The sequence below is a fragment of the Antechinus flavipes genome, chromosome 1, assembly GCF_016432865.1.
Source record: "Antechinus flavipes isolate AdamAnt ecotype Samford, QLD, Australia chromosome 1, AdamAnt_v2, whole genome shotgun sequence".
Taxonomy (NCBI): Eukaryota; Metazoa; Chordata; class Mammalia; order Dasyuromorphia; family Dasyuridae; genus Antechinus; species Antechinus flavipes.
In genome coordinates this window covers 308,248,430-308,269,631 of record NC_067398.1, presented here as the reverse complement: position 1 = coordinate 308,269,631, position 21,202 = coordinate 308,248,430, and the positions used below count along the sequence as shown (strand labels likewise).

The 21,202-nt window shown below is 36.8% G+C and overlaps 1 protein-coding gene across 1 annotated transcript; it reads right to left on the bottom strand.

The window, feature by feature from the left end:
- Positions 1–527: 527 nt before the first annotated feature.
- EEF2KMT (eukaryotic elongation factor 2 lysine methyltransferase) lies at positions 528–15,407 on the bottom strand. Its single transcript, XM_051964152.1, has 8 exons — positions 15,319–15,407; positions 13,349–13,411; positions 9,485–9,565; positions 9,000–9,101; positions 7,959–8,092; positions 7,574–7,866; positions 5,932–6,081; positions 528–4,726 (listed from the first exon to the last, which is right to left on the bottom strand). Exons 1-8 carry the CDS (start codon positions 15,394–15,396, stop codon positions 4,626–4,628), a joined length of 1,002 nt encoding a protein of 333 aa, XP_051820112.1. The 5' UTR covers positions 15,397–15,407; the 3' UTR covers positions 528–4,625.
- Between the last annotated feature and the right edge of the window lie 5,795 nt (positions 15,408–21,202).

Sequence of the window (21,202 nt, the reverse complement as noted above, 5' to 3'; positions counted from 1 at the left end):
ACGATACTGTTTGAGGATGTATTCTGATGGAATAGGATCTCTTCGATAAAGAGAGCTAATTCAGTTTCAATTGATCAAGGATGGACAGAAGCAGCTACACCCAAAGAAAGAACACTGGGAAATGAATACAAACTGCTTGCATTTTTGTTTTTCCTCCCAGGTTATTTATACCTTCTGAATCCAATTCTCCCTGTGCAATAAGAAAACTGTTTGGTTCTGCACACATATATTGTATCTAGGATATACTGTAACCTATTTAACATGTAAAGGACTGCTTGCCATCTGGGGGACGGAGTGGAGGGAGGGAGGGGAAAAATCGGAACAGAAGTTAAGTGCAAAGGATAATGCTGTAAAAAATCACCCTGGCATGGGTTCTGTCAATAAAAAGTTATTAAAAAAAAAAGAGTCTGAAGTTGTCACTATTTTACAGTTAATGTACTTTGTATGGAGTGTAATCACCAGTGTGGCTGAGCTTGTTTTTACGGTTGATGCTTACCTTTATTTATCAGATGAATATTTTTCCCACCTTTTTTTAAATTAAAGCTTTTTATTTACAAAACATATACATAAGTAATTTTTCAACACTGACACTTGCAAAACCTTCTGTTGCAAATTTTCCCTGCATCCCCTCCCCTAGATGGCAAGTAGTCCAATACATGTTAAATATGTTGAAATATATGTTAAATCCAACATATGTATACAGTTATACAATTATCTTGCTGCACAAAAAAAATCAGATCAAGAAAAAAAAAACTGAGAAAGACAACAAAATTCAAGCAAACAACAACGGAAAAAGTGAAAATGCTATATTGTGGTCCACACTCAGGTCCCAAAATCCTCTCTCTGGGTGTAGATGGCTCTCTTCATATTCTAGTGGAACTGGTTTGAATCATCTCATTGTTGAAGAGAGCCACGTCTATCAGAATTGATCATTGTATAGTCTTCTTGTTGCCATGTATAATGATCTCCTGTTTCTGCTTATTTCACTTAGCATCAGTGCATGTAAGTCTCTCCAGGCCTCTCTGAAATTATCCTGCTGGTCGTTTCTTACAGAACAGTAATATTTCGTAACATTCATATACTATAATTTATGCCATTCTCCAACTGATGGGTATCCACTCAGTTTCCAGTTTCCAACCACTACAAAAAGGGCTGCCACAAACATTTTTGCACATGTGGGTCCCTTTCCCTCCTTTAAGACCTCTTTGGGATATAAGCCTAGTAGAAACACTGCTTGATCAAAGGGTATGCACTTTTTGAGAATAGTACCAAACTGCTTCCCAGAATGGTTGGATCCATTCACAGTTCCACCAGCAATGTATCAGTGTCCCACTTTTCCTTCATCCCTTCCAACATTCATCATTATCTTTTCCTGTCATCTTAGCCAATTTGACAGGTTGTGTAGTGGTATCTCAGAGTTTCTTAATTTGCATTTTTCTGATCAATAGTGATTTGGAGCACCTTTTCATATGACTACCATCTGAAAATATCAATTGGAGAATAGCTTGAATTCTTATAAATTTGAGTCAGTTCTTTATATATTTTTAGAAATGAGGCCTTTATCAGAACCTTTATCGGATGCATATTACAATGAACAAATTAAAAACATTTTTTCTTATTCCCTTTGCACTTAAAAGTAGGAAATTATAACAGGAGGAGGGTGCAATGATTCTTTGTTTCTTCCTCCAAGGATGGTTTCAATCCTTTTTTTTTTTTTTTTTTTTTTTTGCAGTTTACATGAACTTGTGAAACATGAAGAAAATGCCATGGTCTTTATGGACTCTAAGGACCTTGTAGCCCAGCTAAAGGTAGAGATAGATGTTGGGCTTAAGATTTTTGAGCTCCATTGCATTCTATCCTCATCCTTGTCTTGTCTCTCATTTTCTAATGGCATCCTTGGTGGGAATGGTAAAAGAAAACTAGGTTTCTAGGGTCCCACTTCCTGATGAGAGGAGGGAGAAGAGGGTAATGAATAAGCCCAATGTGGTGGGACCTTCATCTTTTATTTCTCTTTTATAGATGTTCTTCTCAGAATTTTACAGTCCTGATAACTAAGTGAACTAGTTCAGAAAAAATCTTAAGGAATCAAAACAATTTCGCTGGGATGAAAGCTGAGAATGGACTGTGCTCCCTTTGTTTACTCACATTTGAGTACTTTGGCTAAAGATTTATTTATCTTTTAAATAAAACTTGCTGTATAAAAGGCAACATGCTAAAGTGCTATAGATACAAAGTTGAAAAAAATTGCATTCTTGTCCTTAAGTAATACATAGTTTTACAGAGGGAAGAAACATGTATAATATATTACACAATGATTAAATATATAGGAGAGGGAAAAGAATGTCTTGAGATTCAGAGAGGATTATGAAAAGCTTCATGGAAGAAGTATTATCTGAACAAGGCTATGAAAAATAATGACCTTACATTCATATAATACTTGAAGCTTTCCAAAGGCAAAGCAACAAAAAGCAGGATGAGAGGTCAACAGGGCCTGAACTAGAGTTGTAGGTAAGGAGGGGATTGAAATTTTGGGAAGAGAGAGGATTATTTCAGCCACACCTGATTGTTTAAGCTAGAGAAGATAGTAAAACTGTTTATATACAGGGGGAAAAAAACAGGAAAAGGAATAAGTTTTTGGGGAAAGCAGGGATTTTTCTCTTTTCATCTTTCTCCTACTCTCAAACAAAAACAATAAAAAAAAATCTTCTTAACAAAAATACACAGCAAATCAAATTTGGATTGGCCATGTCCAAAAGAATTCTGCCTTATTCTGTATCTCTAGTCCATCATCCTGTTAGAGGTAGGTAGCATGCTTCATTATATTATGTCCTCTAGAATTGTAGTTTGTCATTGAATTGATGGGATTTCTCAAGTCTTTCAAGGTTGTTTTTATAATACTATCATACATTTCCTAGTTTTGCTCATTTTAAGCTATAGTAAGTTGATACTGGTTTTCCCAGTTTTCTCTGAAATGTCAATTTTATTACTTTAACTGTGCAATAACATTCCAATCCATTTATATATCACAATTTGTTTAGCTGTTCCCCAGTAGATGGGCAGCCCCTTAATTTCTAGGTTTTTGCTAATATAGAAAAGTCCCCATAAATATTTTTGTAGCTTGATGCTATACTTTAAGTCATTAAAGACCTGAGTTCAAATCTAGCCTCAAACACTTACTAGCTGTTACCCTGAACTTAACTACCATCTCAGTTTCCTTATTGGTAAAATAGGAATAATAACAGCACCTATCTTCCAAGGTTGTTGTGGGGATCAAATGATATATTTACAAAGTGCTTTGTAATCTTTATGGTAGCTAAATATAGGTGTGGCACAGTGCTGGACTTGGAGACGCAAAGACCTGAGTTCAAATTCTGCCTCAAACACTCCTTACCTAAGTGACTTTTGGTTGTCATTTAATTTTTCTGTAACTCTGTTTCCTTATGTATAAAAACAGTGATAAAAATATCACCTACCACACAGGGTTGTAATGAAGTTTAGACAATTTACTAAATGAAAGACTTACAAATTTTAAAGCAGCATATAAATGCTACTTATTATTAGCTATTATTTCTTTGATGCCTTTGGGCAGTTTTAGACTTGTTTCCTTGAAGTGCTTTCCAGAAGTAGTTGGAAGTTTGATTCTGGAAAACTTGGGGTCATGGAGAGCTAGACTTGGCCATCTTCTCCATGCAGCTGTTAGCTGGAGATGTTGAGTGTGTGATGCTGGTGCAAGTATAGAAGCAAAAGCTGAGGAGAGAACCTGAGGGGAATGTTCATACTTAAGAGGAAGATTTCTAAAAATAAATGAGAGAATAGACTTTATCTTTAAGGTCCCTTCCAACTCTAAAATCCTGTAATTCTTCCTTTGAGAAGTCAGAGAAGAAAGAATGGGAATACAGAAATTCTTCCAGGTGGAAAAGAAGGACACTGAGATAGTTCACATCAGGTAATCTTGACTGTATTAGAAAAGTAGGAAATGCCATCAGAAGATTAAGAGAAGAGATTAGGACATTAGAAAAGTTTGAAATGTCCAGAATAGAACGAACACAGGAAACACCAAGGGCCCAGCAGAAGCCAGAAAACACAAATACAGCCCATTAGCAGAAAGTTAGGATTTTCTCTTGTAACACATGACAACTCAGAAGCTCAGATAATTGACACTAACCTAGGCTAGGCAGTGGTGAATGGAGGAGAGTGAAAGGCCAAAAGGTGCTAAGTACTAGTGAGAACAAGTTTAAAATGACTGCCAAAGATGCCTGAGGGTGGCAAGAAGAGCCAGCGAGGGATCAGGAATTACATTCAGAATGAAATGGGGAGGCTGCAGTAGAGAAAGAAGTTCAGAAGTCAAAATCTTGGAAGTTGAAATAATTCACGTGTGCTAATGTTAACATGGGAAGAAAAAGGACTCTGAATTTTATCTTTACAAGTCAAATACTTGTATTTTCACTCATTTTTAGTGATTTATAGGGAGTTGTTCATATAGCAACAACTATATGTCACATTTCCTTTTTCTTTATAAGGAAATAATTGTTCCAATAATTCAAGTTTTATGCAGGAGCTGCAACATAAATTGTTTCCTAATAATCATCTCATTTTTTATAGTAGTCTTGAAATATTTACACAATCTACACCAATAATCTTAGAATTACCATCTCTGAATGTTTTTCATATGGAAACATTTTCTGGTTGTGACTAGGAAGCTTCTGCCATCCAATTCCAACTTTACCTAGAAACAAATAGAAAATATCTTAATACACTGGTGCTTTAGAGTTATAGATTTATATGGAGGCATTTGTGAAGGATTGTCAGTACAGAGCCGTGTGCTGTTAGAACATCATATTCTGACCAATGCAGAGAGATTTTTGTGATTGTTTTTTGCTCCTAATGAATAAAATGATATAAAATCGTATGACTGATATAATCCTATATATGAGAATTTTTTAAAAATTAGAAGAAATCTCACTTTAGAGATTATCTACAAATTTCTCGATGCAACTGGATTTTAGCTAAAATCTGCAGAACAAGAGAGTCATTACGAAATTCATTAATTATGCTTCTCCTGTCAAGGTTCACTCTTTCAGGCCTTCAAAAAGGCCTTAGTGCTAGCTTAGCCAGAAGTGTTTGTTAAACTTGACTCCTAGTAAGATACTTGTGAAATGCAACATATAATTGTTGCAATGACAGAAACATCCAATTACTTGTAATATTAAGAGTTAAAAAAAAATAACAAAACAACTCAGAAAGAGTGTTAATTGCTTCCTGCTATTGGCTGTAGATTAGAAACTGAAGAATTTGTAAAAGCTACATTCCTTAAGGGAAAATCTTTTTTGGCTACTGTACCATCAGATAACTAGAAGAGTGGAGAGCAGTCTGGGGTATATTCTGTTGAATAATAAATTTATATTTAGCTTTAAGGCTAAAGGGAAAGAAGAAATTAAGGGAAAGAGTTAAAGGGATTTTTTAAAAAAGTAACATGTTTGACTCAATATTGGAGAATAGAAGCAATTTTAGTTGTATAAGTAATAAAAAAAATTCTAATATAGAACTCAAATGCCTACAAGATATCTATGCTTGATTCCTAGCAGCAAATCCTGAGTTATTTTTTCCTTTAGCACCAGCTACAACCAGTCTGGAAGTTAAGTCTTGTTGCAAGTAATTGTGTTTTCACTCATTTTTAGTGATTTATAGGAAGTTGTTCATAGAGCAACAACTATATGTCACATTAGTGACATCAATAGGTATTTAATCCTAATGATTAATAGTAATTTCTCCGGAGCCATACCAATTTTTTTTCTCTCCACTCCTCTGACCTCCTTGCTTTTTACCTTCTCTAAAGTCCAGTTTGTAGATATTTAGTTCAGTCCTAGGTCTGTCTCCTTAAGGAAAGAAACCAGATTAAAGGTATTCTCATTTCCATATCAATATATTTACTAAGCTCCATTTTGAACATCTGGTAAGTGTCTGGGTTCCTTACAGTGAAGGCAATGTATATCTCTGGAGGCTTCTGATCTGCCTGGCAAGTAGAGAGCTTTTGCAGCACTCCAATGAGGGAGAGGATGATCTCTGGATCATATAGCACGTCTACAATGAGAAATTCAGATTATTCACTTCCCTTTTGTTTATTATTTAAAAACAAAACTGTTATATACATTTTTGTCTTAGGAAGCATGGTTATTTTCTAGGATTGGGATATTAAAAAGACCACTTGGTTGGAATAATAGAATCTGGCTTCAAATTCCTTTCTGCTGCTTACCACTCTATACTTTTGGGATGATTCATTAATTGCTGTGACCTCCATACATAAAATGAAGGAACTATAAAAGGTCTTTTTTTAGCTTTTATTTATGATTCTATGTTCGGATGATTCTTTTTTTAGTTCCAGTTTATTAGAATAGCTGCCCATGATTGGGAGGAAAGAAGAATTTTAAGAAAATCATTAGGATTAAATACCTATTCCTTTAGTACACTTTGCCATTCTAACACCTTGGGATAGCTGAAAGTCTCACAATGAAATGGAGAATCAATATCAACCTTTACAATAGAAATAATCAGAGAATTTTAAGGTTGGCAGACAGACTCTCAGTCAGTGATGCTCAGCAGGTTCTGTGTGAACAAAAGACACTAACAGTGTATTGTGGTCTCATAATATGATCAGGGAAGAACTCCTTTTTCTACATGAGAAATTCTTAAAATGATACTTGTCTCTGAAGCTATCTTCAAGTAGGAAAGTCAGTAAAGGGTTTTAGAAATAGAAGATGCAACATGAATGGAAGCTGTTTAGGAAGCGGAGTGTTAAATCGAAAAGAGCATTGGGTGTGTGATTATGAACAAGTCAAACCATCATTTGACCCATAAGTCAGAGGTTATCAGATATACTATTCACCCCAATGGGATTGTTGTGAGGAAAGCACTTTCTTAATGGAAATACTTGCTTTTCTTTAGGCATGATAAGAAATCTAAGAAGTGAAGATGGGAAGGGAAGAAAACAAGTTTCTCATGTTCTCTGACAATGAAGGCTGTAGAGGTATAGATAGTAGCCAGAAATCTCAGCAGAGATTTTTTCAGTAGAATCTTCTAAGAATACTAAGTTGTGTACTGCTTGTACTCCCAAAGTAAAGTGCAGAGCAAAAAACAATCCTGCTGAAATTATGAAAAAAAAAATCCCTCCAATAGACTGTGACTTCATTAGAAAGTAAGACTTTCTGCTAGAAGCCCTGGGGCATTTCATCTCAAAACTGAGGTCTAGGTCATAACTGTTCATTCTCTTACTGGTCATAACTAGAGATTATTCATCTAATTAATACATACACACAGGAAGTGAATCTATATAGTTGTAACTTGAAATGAGCATTTTATGTATTTAGTTACTCAAGATTACCAATGATAACAGTCCCTTGTGTATATTTTACTATGGGGAATGAAAAATTTCTAAACATTCACAATTATGCTTTCTTGTACTTAACAGTTTCTACCACTGTAACCTTTCTCTCTTAGATCCCAGACTAAGAGAACTACTTGGGAGGTAGTTCAAGGTGTATTCCTCATCTTCAATTTAATGTATCTGGGTCACTACCTGCTGCAATGATGACATCTGGTTGGAAGACAGAGAGTTGTTTGGTAGTAACTTGTTCCCAGTCCAACTGAACAGCCATCACAATGGGCTTTGGTGAGACCAATGTACTAATGGAAGGTTGCAAGGGTGCAGTAGAATCTGGGTTTAGTAAGAAGCCATTTAGGAGGATATTTCCTTTGAGTTGCTGAAGAACCTGACTGTGACAGTCACTGAAAATATATGCTGTGGGAGAGCACATCTTGCAAATAGCCAGGCCTGTAAAACCAGCTCCACTTCCAAGTTCCAAGACTCTTCTTGGTGTGGGAAGTAAAGAAAAGCAGCAAATTAATATTTCTTCAAGTATCAACACACTTTCCCCCGGTTTCCTTCAGCTTCCATCTGTTACCTATTAGTGAAGGCTTCTGGGTTTTCTATGGCCCATTCTGCGAGGTAGAGAGCGGCATCCCATGTGACCAGGCCTGTGGTTCCCTGAGAAATGATTGCTGTACTTTCACAGAGTGAGATTGAATTTCCTGAGGGCTGGTGGAGGGAAGGAGACAAAGTTTTTTTTTTTTTTTAAACAAAGTAAACCACCTGCTTCTTTAAATATTACATGAATAGCACTTAAGAGCCTTCTTAGACTGTTAGTTACCTATGACATGTTCCTGTGGCCATTAAGGCTTTTACAAACTCAACAACATAAAGCATAATACTCAAATTCTCTTATCCAAGAACTCTAGTAGGATTGTCAGCTAAGTCTACACATATCATTTTGCCATAAAACTTTTATGTTTCTTCAGGAAAATGAACTGAACAACCTGAGTTGTTTCTGCTTGTTCTCGAAGTGTGTTGTGTGTGTGATATATAAACATAATATCATGTGGACTAATGACATCTTCTGGAACTAGCATTCTGTTGAGATACTATTTGTACTATTAGAGACAAAGCATTTTTGCCTATCAAGTAAAAAGTATTGCTACTTTGTGGCAAGAACTGTTCCTGGTGATATGGACAAAAAATGAAAGGGTTTCTGCCCTTAACAATTTACAATCTAGCCAGAGACAATGTATATTTTGTGTGACTCTGAATACATAGATGATAAATAGATAGATATCACATGTATTTATGTAAACAATAACTTGCACAAGGTAATTTGGAGGAGGGAATGCACTAGCAACTGAGAAGATCCAAACCGTTTCATTTACAAAAGTCATTTAAGTTGCACTTTGAAGGAAAAGAGGAAAATTTCAGGTTTGGAAGTGAGGAGGGAGTGTCTTCCAAACAGGAGGGACAAGCAATGCAGAGGCATGGAGTTGGGACCTGGAGTATCATATATAGGGAACCATTAGCCCAACTTGGACACAGTGTACATGAAGAAGAATAATGCAAGGAAGACAGAGCTCATTTCTAGACCAAAGTGTGAGGAAAATAGGTGAAACTGTCCTACCAGCAAATAACTCCGGTGGCCCTGGGTGGATTCCTCAGCAGACAGAATTTCAGCTAATGCTTCATAGAGCTCATCCAAAGGCTCTGTGTGAGCAGCCTCGTGCTGTGGATATACAAGAGTGAGCAGGAATTCAAGGATTCAGCCAAGAGGATTAAATGACAATTATTAATCATTTCTTGGTTAGGTAGTAAAGAATGGTGTAACTGACAGACTCTCCTCTCCAGCTAACTGGGGTGGATCTATTGTCTCATTCTGGAAGCAGACAATTGGCAGATAAAGCTATGTTTATGAGCTTAGATTCTGACATCAACCAACACATAATTATCATCTTGGAAATCTCTTTGCCAGTAGGGAACAAGGATATTTAAAATGCAATTCATTTTCAGGGAAGATCAGGAAAACTTCTAGAAACTCTATTCACCTTCAGAGTATACACTGCTCTGGTACAGAGTATTATTTGTGAAAGAAAGCTGTTAGTTCTTTACCTTCTTAATTAGCTCAGAGAGGAAGCATTGAGTGTATTTCACTGATGGTGGATGTTTCACACAGAGTGGATGCAGGACTGTCTGTGAGAAATAACAAATAGGAAGTTTTTAAAATAGAGCTAGTTTTAAAATTTATTTTTATTATTCCTTAATTTTGCAAGCGTTTATTTATAGGAACGGTCCAAAATTAGTATGACCTTAAAATAAGCAGATTCTAAGAGCAGGCCCTGTCTTACCTTTGTAATAGTATTTTCATTTACCAAAGTTTCAGATAATACAGTCTTATTGATTATTGATTTGGAGAATGGAGAGTTGATAATATAGTTATAACTATAACCACACTTGATACACTCAAAAGGTTGATTCAGAATTCAAAAGCAATATTCCAAGAAATATCTGTTTCACCAGAGAAAGGAACACTGAGAAAAATAGTTCTCTATCTAAAGAAAGATTCTGTCCTCTGGCAGGGACTGAAAGCATATTGGCTTTGCTCAGATTTCCTTTGGGCTTCCAAGGAGTGAAAAACCCCACAAAATTATATGAAAGAAACCTGCAATTTAGCCAATCTACATGTACATGCAATTAAGAGATTATAATTCTAACAAGCTATCTTGTTTGGCAGAGAATGTAATGCAATATATGTAGTTAGGATGTATCCTATTTAGGCTGCTTGCCTAATCCCTTCACTTGGATGAAATGGGAGTCACTATCTCTATTTTTTCTGGTTAGATGGAAAATCATTAGGCCTTATCATCTGTCCCCCCACTGTACTTAATATTTTGATGAAATAGAAGCATGCTTGAATCTTGCTACCTGACCCTGTTAGATTTTTAGGCCATCTGCCTCACAGTTGAACTTGCTTTTATGTATTATTTCTCCCCAATCAGAATGTGAGTTCCTTAAGAACAGAGGACATTTCCATTTTCTCTTTTATATCTCTAGCACTTTGCTCATAATAAGCTTTTTACCATTTTTCATTTGTCTCTTCTGTGAGTGAGAATTTCAAGTGAAAATCAAAAGTGTGGTTCTGCTCTATTTTTATTTTTAGGTTGAGCCCAATTTCTCTTCTTCCTTAATTTTTTTAACATTTTCCTCTCTTCCCATCTAAATTGTTTTTCATAATGTTAATTTCATCTTTGTTTCACACATAAGACAAAGACTTATTGCTAAAATAAAAAGGAAAATCTGTACAGTATGTGGGATTTATACTTTTATTATATAATCAAGGATAAGTTGTTAAGTACAGGTGAAGCAAAGGCAGAGTATCTGCTTTGTAGCTGGCACTTCATATTTACAAATATTAGTGAGAATATAGCCTAATGGATAGTCAAACAAAACAAACTATTTCACTGGTCATATGCAAAAATGTATCTCTTTCTGTCAGGAGATGAGAACATTCTCTCTTTGTCCTCTAGAATCATGATTGAACTCTGCATTTGCCAAAGTTGTCTTTTCACATTGTTCATTTTAAAACTATTGTTAAGAGTATAAATTGTTCTCTTCTTTCTACTCAGTTTACTCTTCTTTAGTTCATACAAGTGCCTCCAATTTTTTTCTAAAACCATCATTTTAATCAGCTTTTTAGTTCAGCCAAATTTTTTTCCTGGCTCTCCACAAATTCTATTTATTTACTGTATTTACAATTTTTTTTTTAGGTTTCCTAGGTAAAGCTGAAAAAATGGATGCTCCCTAATATAATTTACTTTTAAAAAATAATTATTTTTAAAAATTTTATTGAATTACAAAATAAGAAAAAAGAATAAAAAAAGAAAGATTGAAAAGGAAAATAAAATGAAACAAAACATTGTCATGTGCCTAGCAGAGGATTCAAAATATATAACAATAAATTTCCATTTCAAGAAAGCATATAAAATAATAAAAGAGGGTATATTCATAAATGCCCATCTTTTCTTTGCATCCTGGTAGGTTATTCTTTTGTTCTCTGCTGTGCACTTTTCACCTTATTTTTTTTTCTCCCTTTCATTTTCCCGACTTCCCCCAAGCAGGCAGTTAAGCAAAGATATATTTATATATACATCCATACATCCACCCATACGTATACACACATATCCACATATACTTAACACACACACACAGATACATATGCCCATTTACCTATATGTAAACAAGCATCTAAAACAAGAATATGGCTGACATATAGGTTTCTGATCTTTAAGTTTGACTTTTCTCAGATCAATGATTACTAGTCCTACTTTTTTTTCCTAATAAATTTTACTCCTGATCCTGTAGTGTCTGGGTATTTCCTATCCCTGCTACCTCTTCTTTAATTCTGCTCCTTAACTTGCTTTGCTATTACTTAACCTCTACCCCCTCAAGCAATTTTCTTTCTTTATTTTTTATTCTCTTTGGCAAAAGGTAGTTTTATTTAGGAAAAGAAGTTATAGACAAAATAAGAGGTACAATAGATATCAGGAATGGCAAATATGAAATAGACTGGGAGAGCATATGAAAGACAAGTTCCTCAGGGGAATTCACAATTACTCAATAGAAAGGGAGCACCCCATGAGGTTGGGGCATGCCCTTAGCTGGCAGACTAAATCCTGGAAGGGACTTAGCATCCCAAAAGAATTAATTATCTGTAAGGAAGAGAAGTGGGATAAGGAGAGGATACCACATGGCATGGGGGAAGAGTAAGGGGAAAGACATCATGAGGCATTGTGTCAGGGGGGACTGACTCAAAGGAGAGCAGTTTCAGAAGTCCTGGACCATAAACTATTTTATAAGGAAAATATAACCTCAGGAACTTGACATAAGTTGGATTTCTGACTGGATTCTCTCCAGAGGGTGGGACTATGGAACTAAACCGAAATTAGAGCTTCTTTCTGCCTGCCCTGGAGATAATTTTTATCAATGTTTCTAGTTTCTCTATACCCACCCAGTCCACCATTCAGGAAGTCACTGTTTCCCCACTCTTAATTTGTTAAAGAAATCTTGAAAACTGGGTTGGGGTCTCTAAGCAGAAGGGGGTGCAGCAGCAGCAATGTTGAAATGTTAGCAGTCAAATCACAGGATAATTGTTAAGTAGCGTCAAGTAAGAGGGAGTGAAATACAGTAGCTATGGGGTTAAACTGTAACATAGATGAACTGAAGCCAAAGTTTTGGTGACATCATGGGTACAAAACTAGTTACTAGGGTCCAATAGTATAGATAAGCACAGGGTCAGTTTGCTCTTTACTGAGGATCCACTCAGGTCCTGGGAAGTATTTTGCTGAAGTCCATTCACTCCAAGTTTCTCTCCAAATAAATGGGCTCCAAACACCCTTTCGGGCATGGGGTCATGGTCTCATCTTCTGAAACTACTTCCTGCTGGGAATGGACATTGAGTTGTGAGTCATCCTATAGTCCCAGTTTGGACAATTTTCTAAGACTACAAATTCTAAATGGCTTGCCATGAGGTGAAAAGAGTTTTCATTACAGAGTAATGAAATGCACACAAATGCCATTACAGATCTGGAGCAAGATTAGAGTTTACATACCTAAGGCTTATCTCCTTATGCTTCAGTAAAGCACTGTACTTTTACATTCATGTGTGTCCACTGTCTCCTAAGTTTTTGGGTAAATTTTAAAAATCTATTAAGCCAGCTACTTTAAAAGCTGGAAGAATATGTAGCACCTGTCATCCTTTTTTATGCTGTAGATGGTTTTAAAAAATGCATTAAATTTCCCCTTCTCTAGGATATTTTTATCTATTTTGATAGTTTTATCCATGGAAACAAAACATCCCAACCTGTCTGTTGTGCTGACACCCCAATGCAGGTGGAAGCACATCCTTGTAGAGATTTAGTTTGCCTGAATGTCTTAAAGTGAGAAGGCATTAAAATCTATTTTTTAATTTTATTTTACCTTTTGCAAAATATTCAGCAGCAGCTCAGAATCCAATGAATTCTTTAATTTCTCTTCAAGGCTCTATTCACAGGAGAGTAAAAAAATGAAGAAAAATGTCAAGGACATTTTCAGAAGAACATTAAACTTGTAAATGGTACATTTTGCTAAAGAATGTTATGATTCACTGGAGACCCTGGGCCAAGAGCAAGTGAAAATCTTAGTCAGAAAACATAACCTTAACATGTTAGACAATACCTCTGAAGACAAAGAGAGGAAACAAACAAACCAAAACCAACTGTAAATTACTGATTTTCAGACAGCCCATTCAGAACCAGAATTTAGAGCTGGAGGAAGAGAGATTAGTGATACTGGAGTTCAATTCCCTTGTTTTACAGTTGAGAAAGATTGGCTTCTCATACCAATTAATATGGAAATATCTTTCCTTATTAATAAACTTTTAACTTGGGCATAACCAAAGAAAGTTATTTTCAATAGGCCTGTGCCTGTATAAACACAAAAACATGTAGAAACACTTGATGTTAAAACATCAAGTGTTTCTACATTTATCTGATTTTTGATTTCTCTCCTAGGTCACTCCAGTACAGGGAGGATGCACTCTGACAATGTTTTTACATTTGAATCAGAGTAGTAACAAAAAATATTCAGAATGTATAGCTACAGTTCATGCCATGTCAAGGGATTATAAAAACATTTAAAATCATAAATCATAACTGGCAGAATGAAAATTTGCTGCCAAAGCAGTGTTAAAGGTGCTAAGTCCTTAAGTCAGAGTTCCTTATCCTAATTTCTACTATCTCCCACCTTGTATCATTTAGCTATATGTTAGAGGACTATTTTATGCCTTTTCCCCTCCTTGACACCTCCCAGTAATTTTGAAAAACTTCTCAGGATGGAAAAAGTAGTAAAATGTTCATTTTGCAACGAAGGATCTTATTTTGTTAATTTAAAAAACACAACCAAATCTATCCCAAACTTTTCATGAAATTGGATAAATTTCTAAAAATTGGATAATTATAACAATAATTAGTTAGCTAATATTTATATAATGCTTTCAGGTTTGTGAAGTCCTTTACAATTTTTTACATTTCACCTTCTGCATTTACCTAAAATTACAAAATTTACATTTTAAACAGAGGACAATGCGGGGAGGCATATTATTATCTCCATTTTAAAGTTGAAACCAAATCAGAGAGAGGTTAAATAACGTGCCCAGAATCAGGCAATATTGTCTAAGAAAGAACTTGAATTTAGGTCTTGAGATTCCAAATCAAGTAGGGGATCCTTGGGAGGTCTGTGTGAATGGTTTCTTTTTCCATTAATGTGCTAAACGAGTCTTTGAAGCATTCATTCATTCATCTTAATAAGGACCTATTTAGTGGCTTCTGAGGTAGCTAGGTGATGCAATAGGGCTGGGCCTGGAGTCTGGAAGACCTGAGTTCAAGTGTAGCTTCAGGCACTTAATAGCTATGTGACCCTGAGCATATCATTTAACCTGTTTATATCCAATCAATGAAGAGGATAATGGCAGTATGGTTCCTTTTTTACACTGTCTTGTCTCTTCTGCACACAGGCGTCTGTAAGGAATGATGCTCCTAGAGGCGGAGGAGGAGGAGTTTGTCTCTTTTTGCGTTGCTAGCACTGGTCAGCGGGTGCCTGGCCCAAATGAAGCGCTATACAGATGCCAGTTGGCTGACCGGCAGTGTCCATGCTGGGGAATTTCCAGGTTCCGGGTAGAAGGCCGCGGCGACTTCTAGCCACGTGCCGGTGGCCGCAGCACATCGCCTTCCCTCCGGCGCCCCACAGCACCGACCCCCGTCCTCTCCCCGGCCCGCGGCCGACACGAGCCATCTCCTCCATCCCACCCGGGTCCTGGCCCCCTACCTCTGCCCGGCCAGGGTCTCTGGGAAGGGGACTGCTGGACGTCCCAGGGACCCGCGGGCCTCCCCTTACTCCCCGCGTTCCCTCACCCGCCACGGGAAGGACGGCAGAGGCCGCGCCGCCAGGAAGCGGCGCTCGAAAGCCTCGATCAAACCCGAGGAACCCATGCTCTCTTCCGTCCCAGCCTCCGAGTTTGAGGCAGCTGCGCACTGTGGCGCTCTGGAGACCAGGGCGGGATTAGGGAGGGTCTAAACAATCTCGGGAACCAGTGTTTATTTTTGGAGGCAGGGTCTGGGGTGCCGACATTTGCCTTATAGGGGAAGGAGGTATGGGAGAGGCTCCTTTTGTCTTCGAGGCGGGCATGGGGGCGGGCGCTTGCTTTAGAGTCGGGACTTTTAAGGGATCTTTAATAGGGTAATTGATTTGAAGGCAGAGCTTATAAGGGCAGATATTTTCTTTGTAGGTGAAGATAGGGATAGTATTTGTTTTCGAAGCGGGTATTTGCTTTAGGGGTGGGGTCCGTGATATATTATTTAGTTTGGAGAAGCCTAGGGGAACTACTTCCTTAGGAGCGGGGTTGTGGGTTTACGTATTTTTTAAAGAAGGAAGGTAATTTGTGGGGGCAGGCTCTGAGAAATGGGTATTCGAGGAGCAGGAGGAAGGGCTGTGATAGTTTAGTCTTGAAGGAGGAGCTTGAGGGCGGATCTTTGTCCTTGGAGGGGGGGGCGAGGTGCTAGGGAGAAGAATTTGGAGGCGAGGCTTGTGGTCGGTTCTTGCTTGGGAGGTTTTTTTGGACGTTGATATTTTTCTTTGAGTAGGGGCCTATGGGTTGGGTTAATGAATCGGGGCAGAATATTTGCTAGGAGGAGGGACCAAGGGGCGGTCACTCTCGCTAGAGACAGGGCTGAAGTAGAATATTTTCTTCAAAGGCGGGGCTTGTGGGCGGATTTTTGCTCTATGGGAGTGGCCTGTGATGAGACGTTTGACTTGGAGGCGGGGCCTAGGATAAGGACAGGCATTGGAGGCGGGGTAAATGGAAGCGGGTATTTCCTTTGGAGGAGGTACCTATGATAGGCTATTCGACTTGGAGGCGGGGATAGGGGGTCATATTTTTAGGGGTCATATTTTTATCGCTAGAGGCGCAATTCACTTGTTGGGAAATAGGTGCAAATCTGAGGCAATGGGGAGACCTAAAACCTAGAGGGAAGCTAATGCTCTGAAAACAGGTCCTGCAAGAAGGTCCTAAAGTCTGGAGGATAACTGTTGCAAGATGTGAAACTGTAGAGAAGGGTCCTGGGCAAAGTGGGGATGGGGGAAAAGCTAGACAAAGCAATAACACAATTATTGGCTGGAATAAAAGGTCAGGAATATCAAGGGATGCGATGTGAAAAGTAAGGATAAATTATTATAATTGAGAAAGCTAAGTGGTGAATAAAGCATTGGGCATGGAGTCAGAAAGACTCATCTGAGTTCAAACCTTGCTTCAGACACCGTGTGATTCTGGGGATGTCACTTAACTCCTATTTGCCTCAGTTTCCTTATTTATAAAATGAGCTGGAGAAAAAAATGGCAAACCACTCCAGTATTTTTCTCAAAAAAAAAAATCCAAAAAACAAAATAATGGGATCAATAGCTGGACACAACAGAAAAATGACTGAATAACGAAGCCATTAAAACAAACTTTTCAATTACTGGTTAAATAATTGAAACGTTATCAATGGAACACATGGTAAAGATAAATCTGAGCAATGCAGAGGTATTCAGAGGCCTGAAGTTGAAACAGGAAAAGAGGTAGCTAGAGGCCTATTATTGTCTGACATGGCCAATGTTATTGGTTTTACATAATTTTACTTGAGAAGCAGAATGGCATAATGAATAGAGTATTGGGCTCAGTATCAAGGAAACCTAAGTTCCTGTATTTGACATTACCTGTGCGACCCTGGGTGAATCACAATCTCTCTGTGCCTCAGTTTAATCATTTATAAAAAGGATTTGATAATTGTAGCTTCTCTGTCAGATTTCTGTGATGATCAAGTGAGATGCTATGCAAAACATTTTGCAAAAAGGGTGATAATAGAATTAGGTACTATTTAATGCTTTTTTGTTACAAGAGAAAATTCTTTTAGAGAAATGCTGATTTTTTTTAAAGGCGATTAAAACATTTATTTTGTAAAAAGAAAAATATGTTAACATATTTGTGGAAGATTAATGAGACAGCTTGAGACCTATAACAGTCAGATATGAAATTTTTCTTAGAAAAATGATTAAAGGGAATTAACTGAGTGGAATTGTTTTTATTGTGATATTTATGTTTGAAACTGTTTAGCAAAATCATAATTTGCATCTTTGGCATTGTTGCTTTAAACAAAGATTTGAGCCAGTATTATTTAAGTTACCTACTCTGTGTTAAGATTCAGAGCACATACACACATTTTATAACCCTATTTATAACAAACATACCCTAATATCCTTCAAGAAATAAATATTAAGTAGAGCAAAGAGGATTTGAAGTACTGGGTTTAGAATTGCAGAGATAAATTTTTGTTGCTTTGTCGAGTTTCATTTCTTTGCCTGTGGAGGAAAGTAAAAGGGTCAGATTAGTTAAACTTTTAATATATGATTTAATTTCTATATGTTTATTGAAATCTACTGAAACCCATAATACTCTGTGTGTCAATTAAATATATTTAAGTGCCTACTACATGCCAGGCAGCCAGGCACTTTGCTAAGTGATAGCTACTTATCCCTCAAAGGGATAAGGGGGCTCAGCATGTGCCCTGACCAATACTATGCTTCCAGTCACCTAGGTGTCATGATGGAATTCTCACTCTTTTTTAATCCCATATCCAAACAGTGACAAATCCAGTGGATTCTTCCTTCATGATGCCTTTTGTATACACTTCCTTCTCTTCTTTGGCATAGCTAGGTGCAGGCATCTCAAGTCTAGGTTATTTTAATAGCCTTCTCATTTGTCTCCCTGCCTCAAGTCTTTCCCCCTTCCAATTTCTTGTCCACTGATTTATCAAAATAATCTTCCTAAAGTGCAAATCTGACTATGTCACTTCCTATTCAATTCTGCTGGCTCCCTATTACCTCCAGTATCAAATATAACTTGTTCTGTTTGGTATTCAAAAACCTTTCATGATATGGCTTCTTCTTACCTTTTTAGTTTTCTTAAACCTTACTCTCCTCATGAGTAAGGACACATGGATGTATTCTTTGACCCTGGCCTCCTTGCTATTTTTTGCACAAGATACTTCACCTCCCCACACTAGTGATTTTCACTGGCTGTCCCCTACTCTTGGAATACTCTCTTTCCTTGACTCATATCCTTTTTAATTTTTATTTAAAACTAAATACAAAATAAGGAAAAAAAAGTCAAAAAGGGATAACAAAACAAACAAAATCTCCAAATATTGTCAATGTGCCTAGCAGAACATTAGGGAGGATTCAAAATATATAACAATAAATTTTAAGAAAGCATCTATAATAGCAGAAATTATATCCCTGACTGTCCATCTTTGCTTTCTTGTAGATTGTTCTTTTGTTCTCTGCTGTGCACTTTTTATTTTATTCTTTTTTCCCCTTTCATCTCCTCTAATTCCCCCAAGAAAAAGGCTACAGGAAAGAATACACACACACACACACATACACACACATATTCACACCCATCCACATAGATATCTATATATACACAATACTTGAATACATATACACACACATTTACATATGTAAATCTGGATCTAAAATAATATTAGTATGGGTAATATGTAGATTTCTCTCTTGATTGAATCTTTGTTTAACTTTATTTGTCCTATTTTTTTCTAATACATTCTATTCCTGATCATTTTTTAGTATTTGTGTATCTCTCTTATTTCCTATTCTCCTGACTTTTTTCAAGTTCCAGATAAAATTTTTCCTTCAAGAAGTCTTTCCCAGTCTCCCTTAGCTCTAGTCCTTTCCCTCTTGAGATTAGCTCCAATTTATCCTATATATAGTGTGTGTTTATCTAATTGTTTGCATTAAGACTGTGAACTTTTGGAGAGCACAAATGATGCTAATTTCTTTGTGTGCCCAATGCCTAGAACATTATACATGCTTAATAAATGTTTGCAGATTGGCTTCTCTCTGTGGGACACATGGTCTAGTTCACCACTTTACCATGTGTATATTACATAATGAAAGAGGAGTTTTTGAGGGGATTGGGGGACAGGAAACACTAGCTGCTGGAGAAATCAGGGAAAACCTCATAATAGAGGAAATTACATTTAAACTGAACTTTGTAGGAGTGAGGAAGTGTTTCCCAGGCTTGGGAAGCAGCTACATGTGAAGAACAGCAAGAAGTTCAGTTTGGCTGAATCAAAGGGAGAAATGTGTAATAGACTGGAAAGGTTTGTAAGAATCAGATTGTGAAAAGCTTTCAATGCCAGTCTGCATAACTGTAGGGAGCCTATCTTTAGAACCTCTTAGTGGTTAGTGCTTATTTCCTTTTCGAATTGTCTTGAAGTAATTTATTTGTGTACAGAATATACACTTAACATGTATATGCCTTGGTATTAGACTATGCATGACTTCAAGGCACAGATTGTCATTGTTGTCTTGTATCTCTAGAATTTAGTATGATACCTTGCACTTTTGGGAGAAAAATAGAGGGATAGGGTTTGTGATTTCATTAGCATGGGGAACTTTTGGTATGAAAGCTCCATTCAGTGAATGCAGAATAGTAATCTCAATGGAACTTGTAGTCTTAGAGTTAGTGGGGACAGTGAGATTTAATGATTTGCGTATGGGCTCACAGCCACTATGTGTCATAGGTAGGATATGAATTGAAGCTTTCCTAATAGGTCCTTTATCCTCTGTTCTCTAGCAGCTTTTGACTTCACATGTATAAGCATATATCATGTTAATGCAGCACACAACAAATATTGAATTGAATTTGGTAGCAAAAGAATGGTATGTGTGATTGCATTTTTGATTTGATTACAGTATATCACAGGACCTTTAACCTCCCTTGGCTCTAAATGACTGGGACTGGGGAGTTTCTTGTCTTGACACGCAAAGATCTGTTATTATAGGATAATTCAATAGCAACAGAAATAGCCTTAGAATTTGAAGTCTGTGTTGAGTCAGGGAAGAGGCTATATACTTGAGTGATAGTTTCTAGTTTGGACCAGTGGTTTCTCTCCAACTAATTAAATCCAAGGTACTATTTATATAGAAAGATCATTGTACCATACTGGAAAGTGTAGTGCCCTCAGGATTTAACATTAGTATTCAAGGCTTTATTTCATTAAAAATTGAATGTAAGTTAACATTATGAAATGACTGCTTTCCCCTCTTCCCCCAAATTTTGCTGTAGGCATAGGAGTAAATTGAACTTTTCCTTTATCTCTCTTTTGGCTAATGGTTTCTATGGAAAACGATGAATTGATTTATTTCTCAAATGTTGCTTTAGGGTTTAGAGACCTTATAGGTCATGTTTCAGCTCACAGCAAATTTTTATAGTTCAAATATAAATTTCATTAAATGTGGATTTTGAAATGGAGTTTAAGGTTAAGTAAAGTTCCAACTTTTTAGACAATTTATAGCCACATAAGCAGTGGTGCAACAGTGATGAAGATTGCTTAAAATGGAACATAGTAAAACACTCTTTTAGGGTGTGAGGTGAATAGATGTTTATTAAATACTTGTTGACTAACAAAATTAAATATTAGTTTAGTTGTTGAAAATAACGTTTCACCATACATGTTATCAAAGAACTCATCCCCTTCAGCACTCATAGATTTATAAATTTAAGACAGATATCTGAGGTCATTAAGTCCAACAAAATCATTTTATAAATGAGGAACCTAAGGCCCAGGGAGATTTAAGATCCCAAAGATGGTACATATTAATGGCAACATCGGAACCCAGGTCCTCTGAAAAGACGACCATGGCTATTTCCACAATATGAAAATATATCTCCCTTGAATA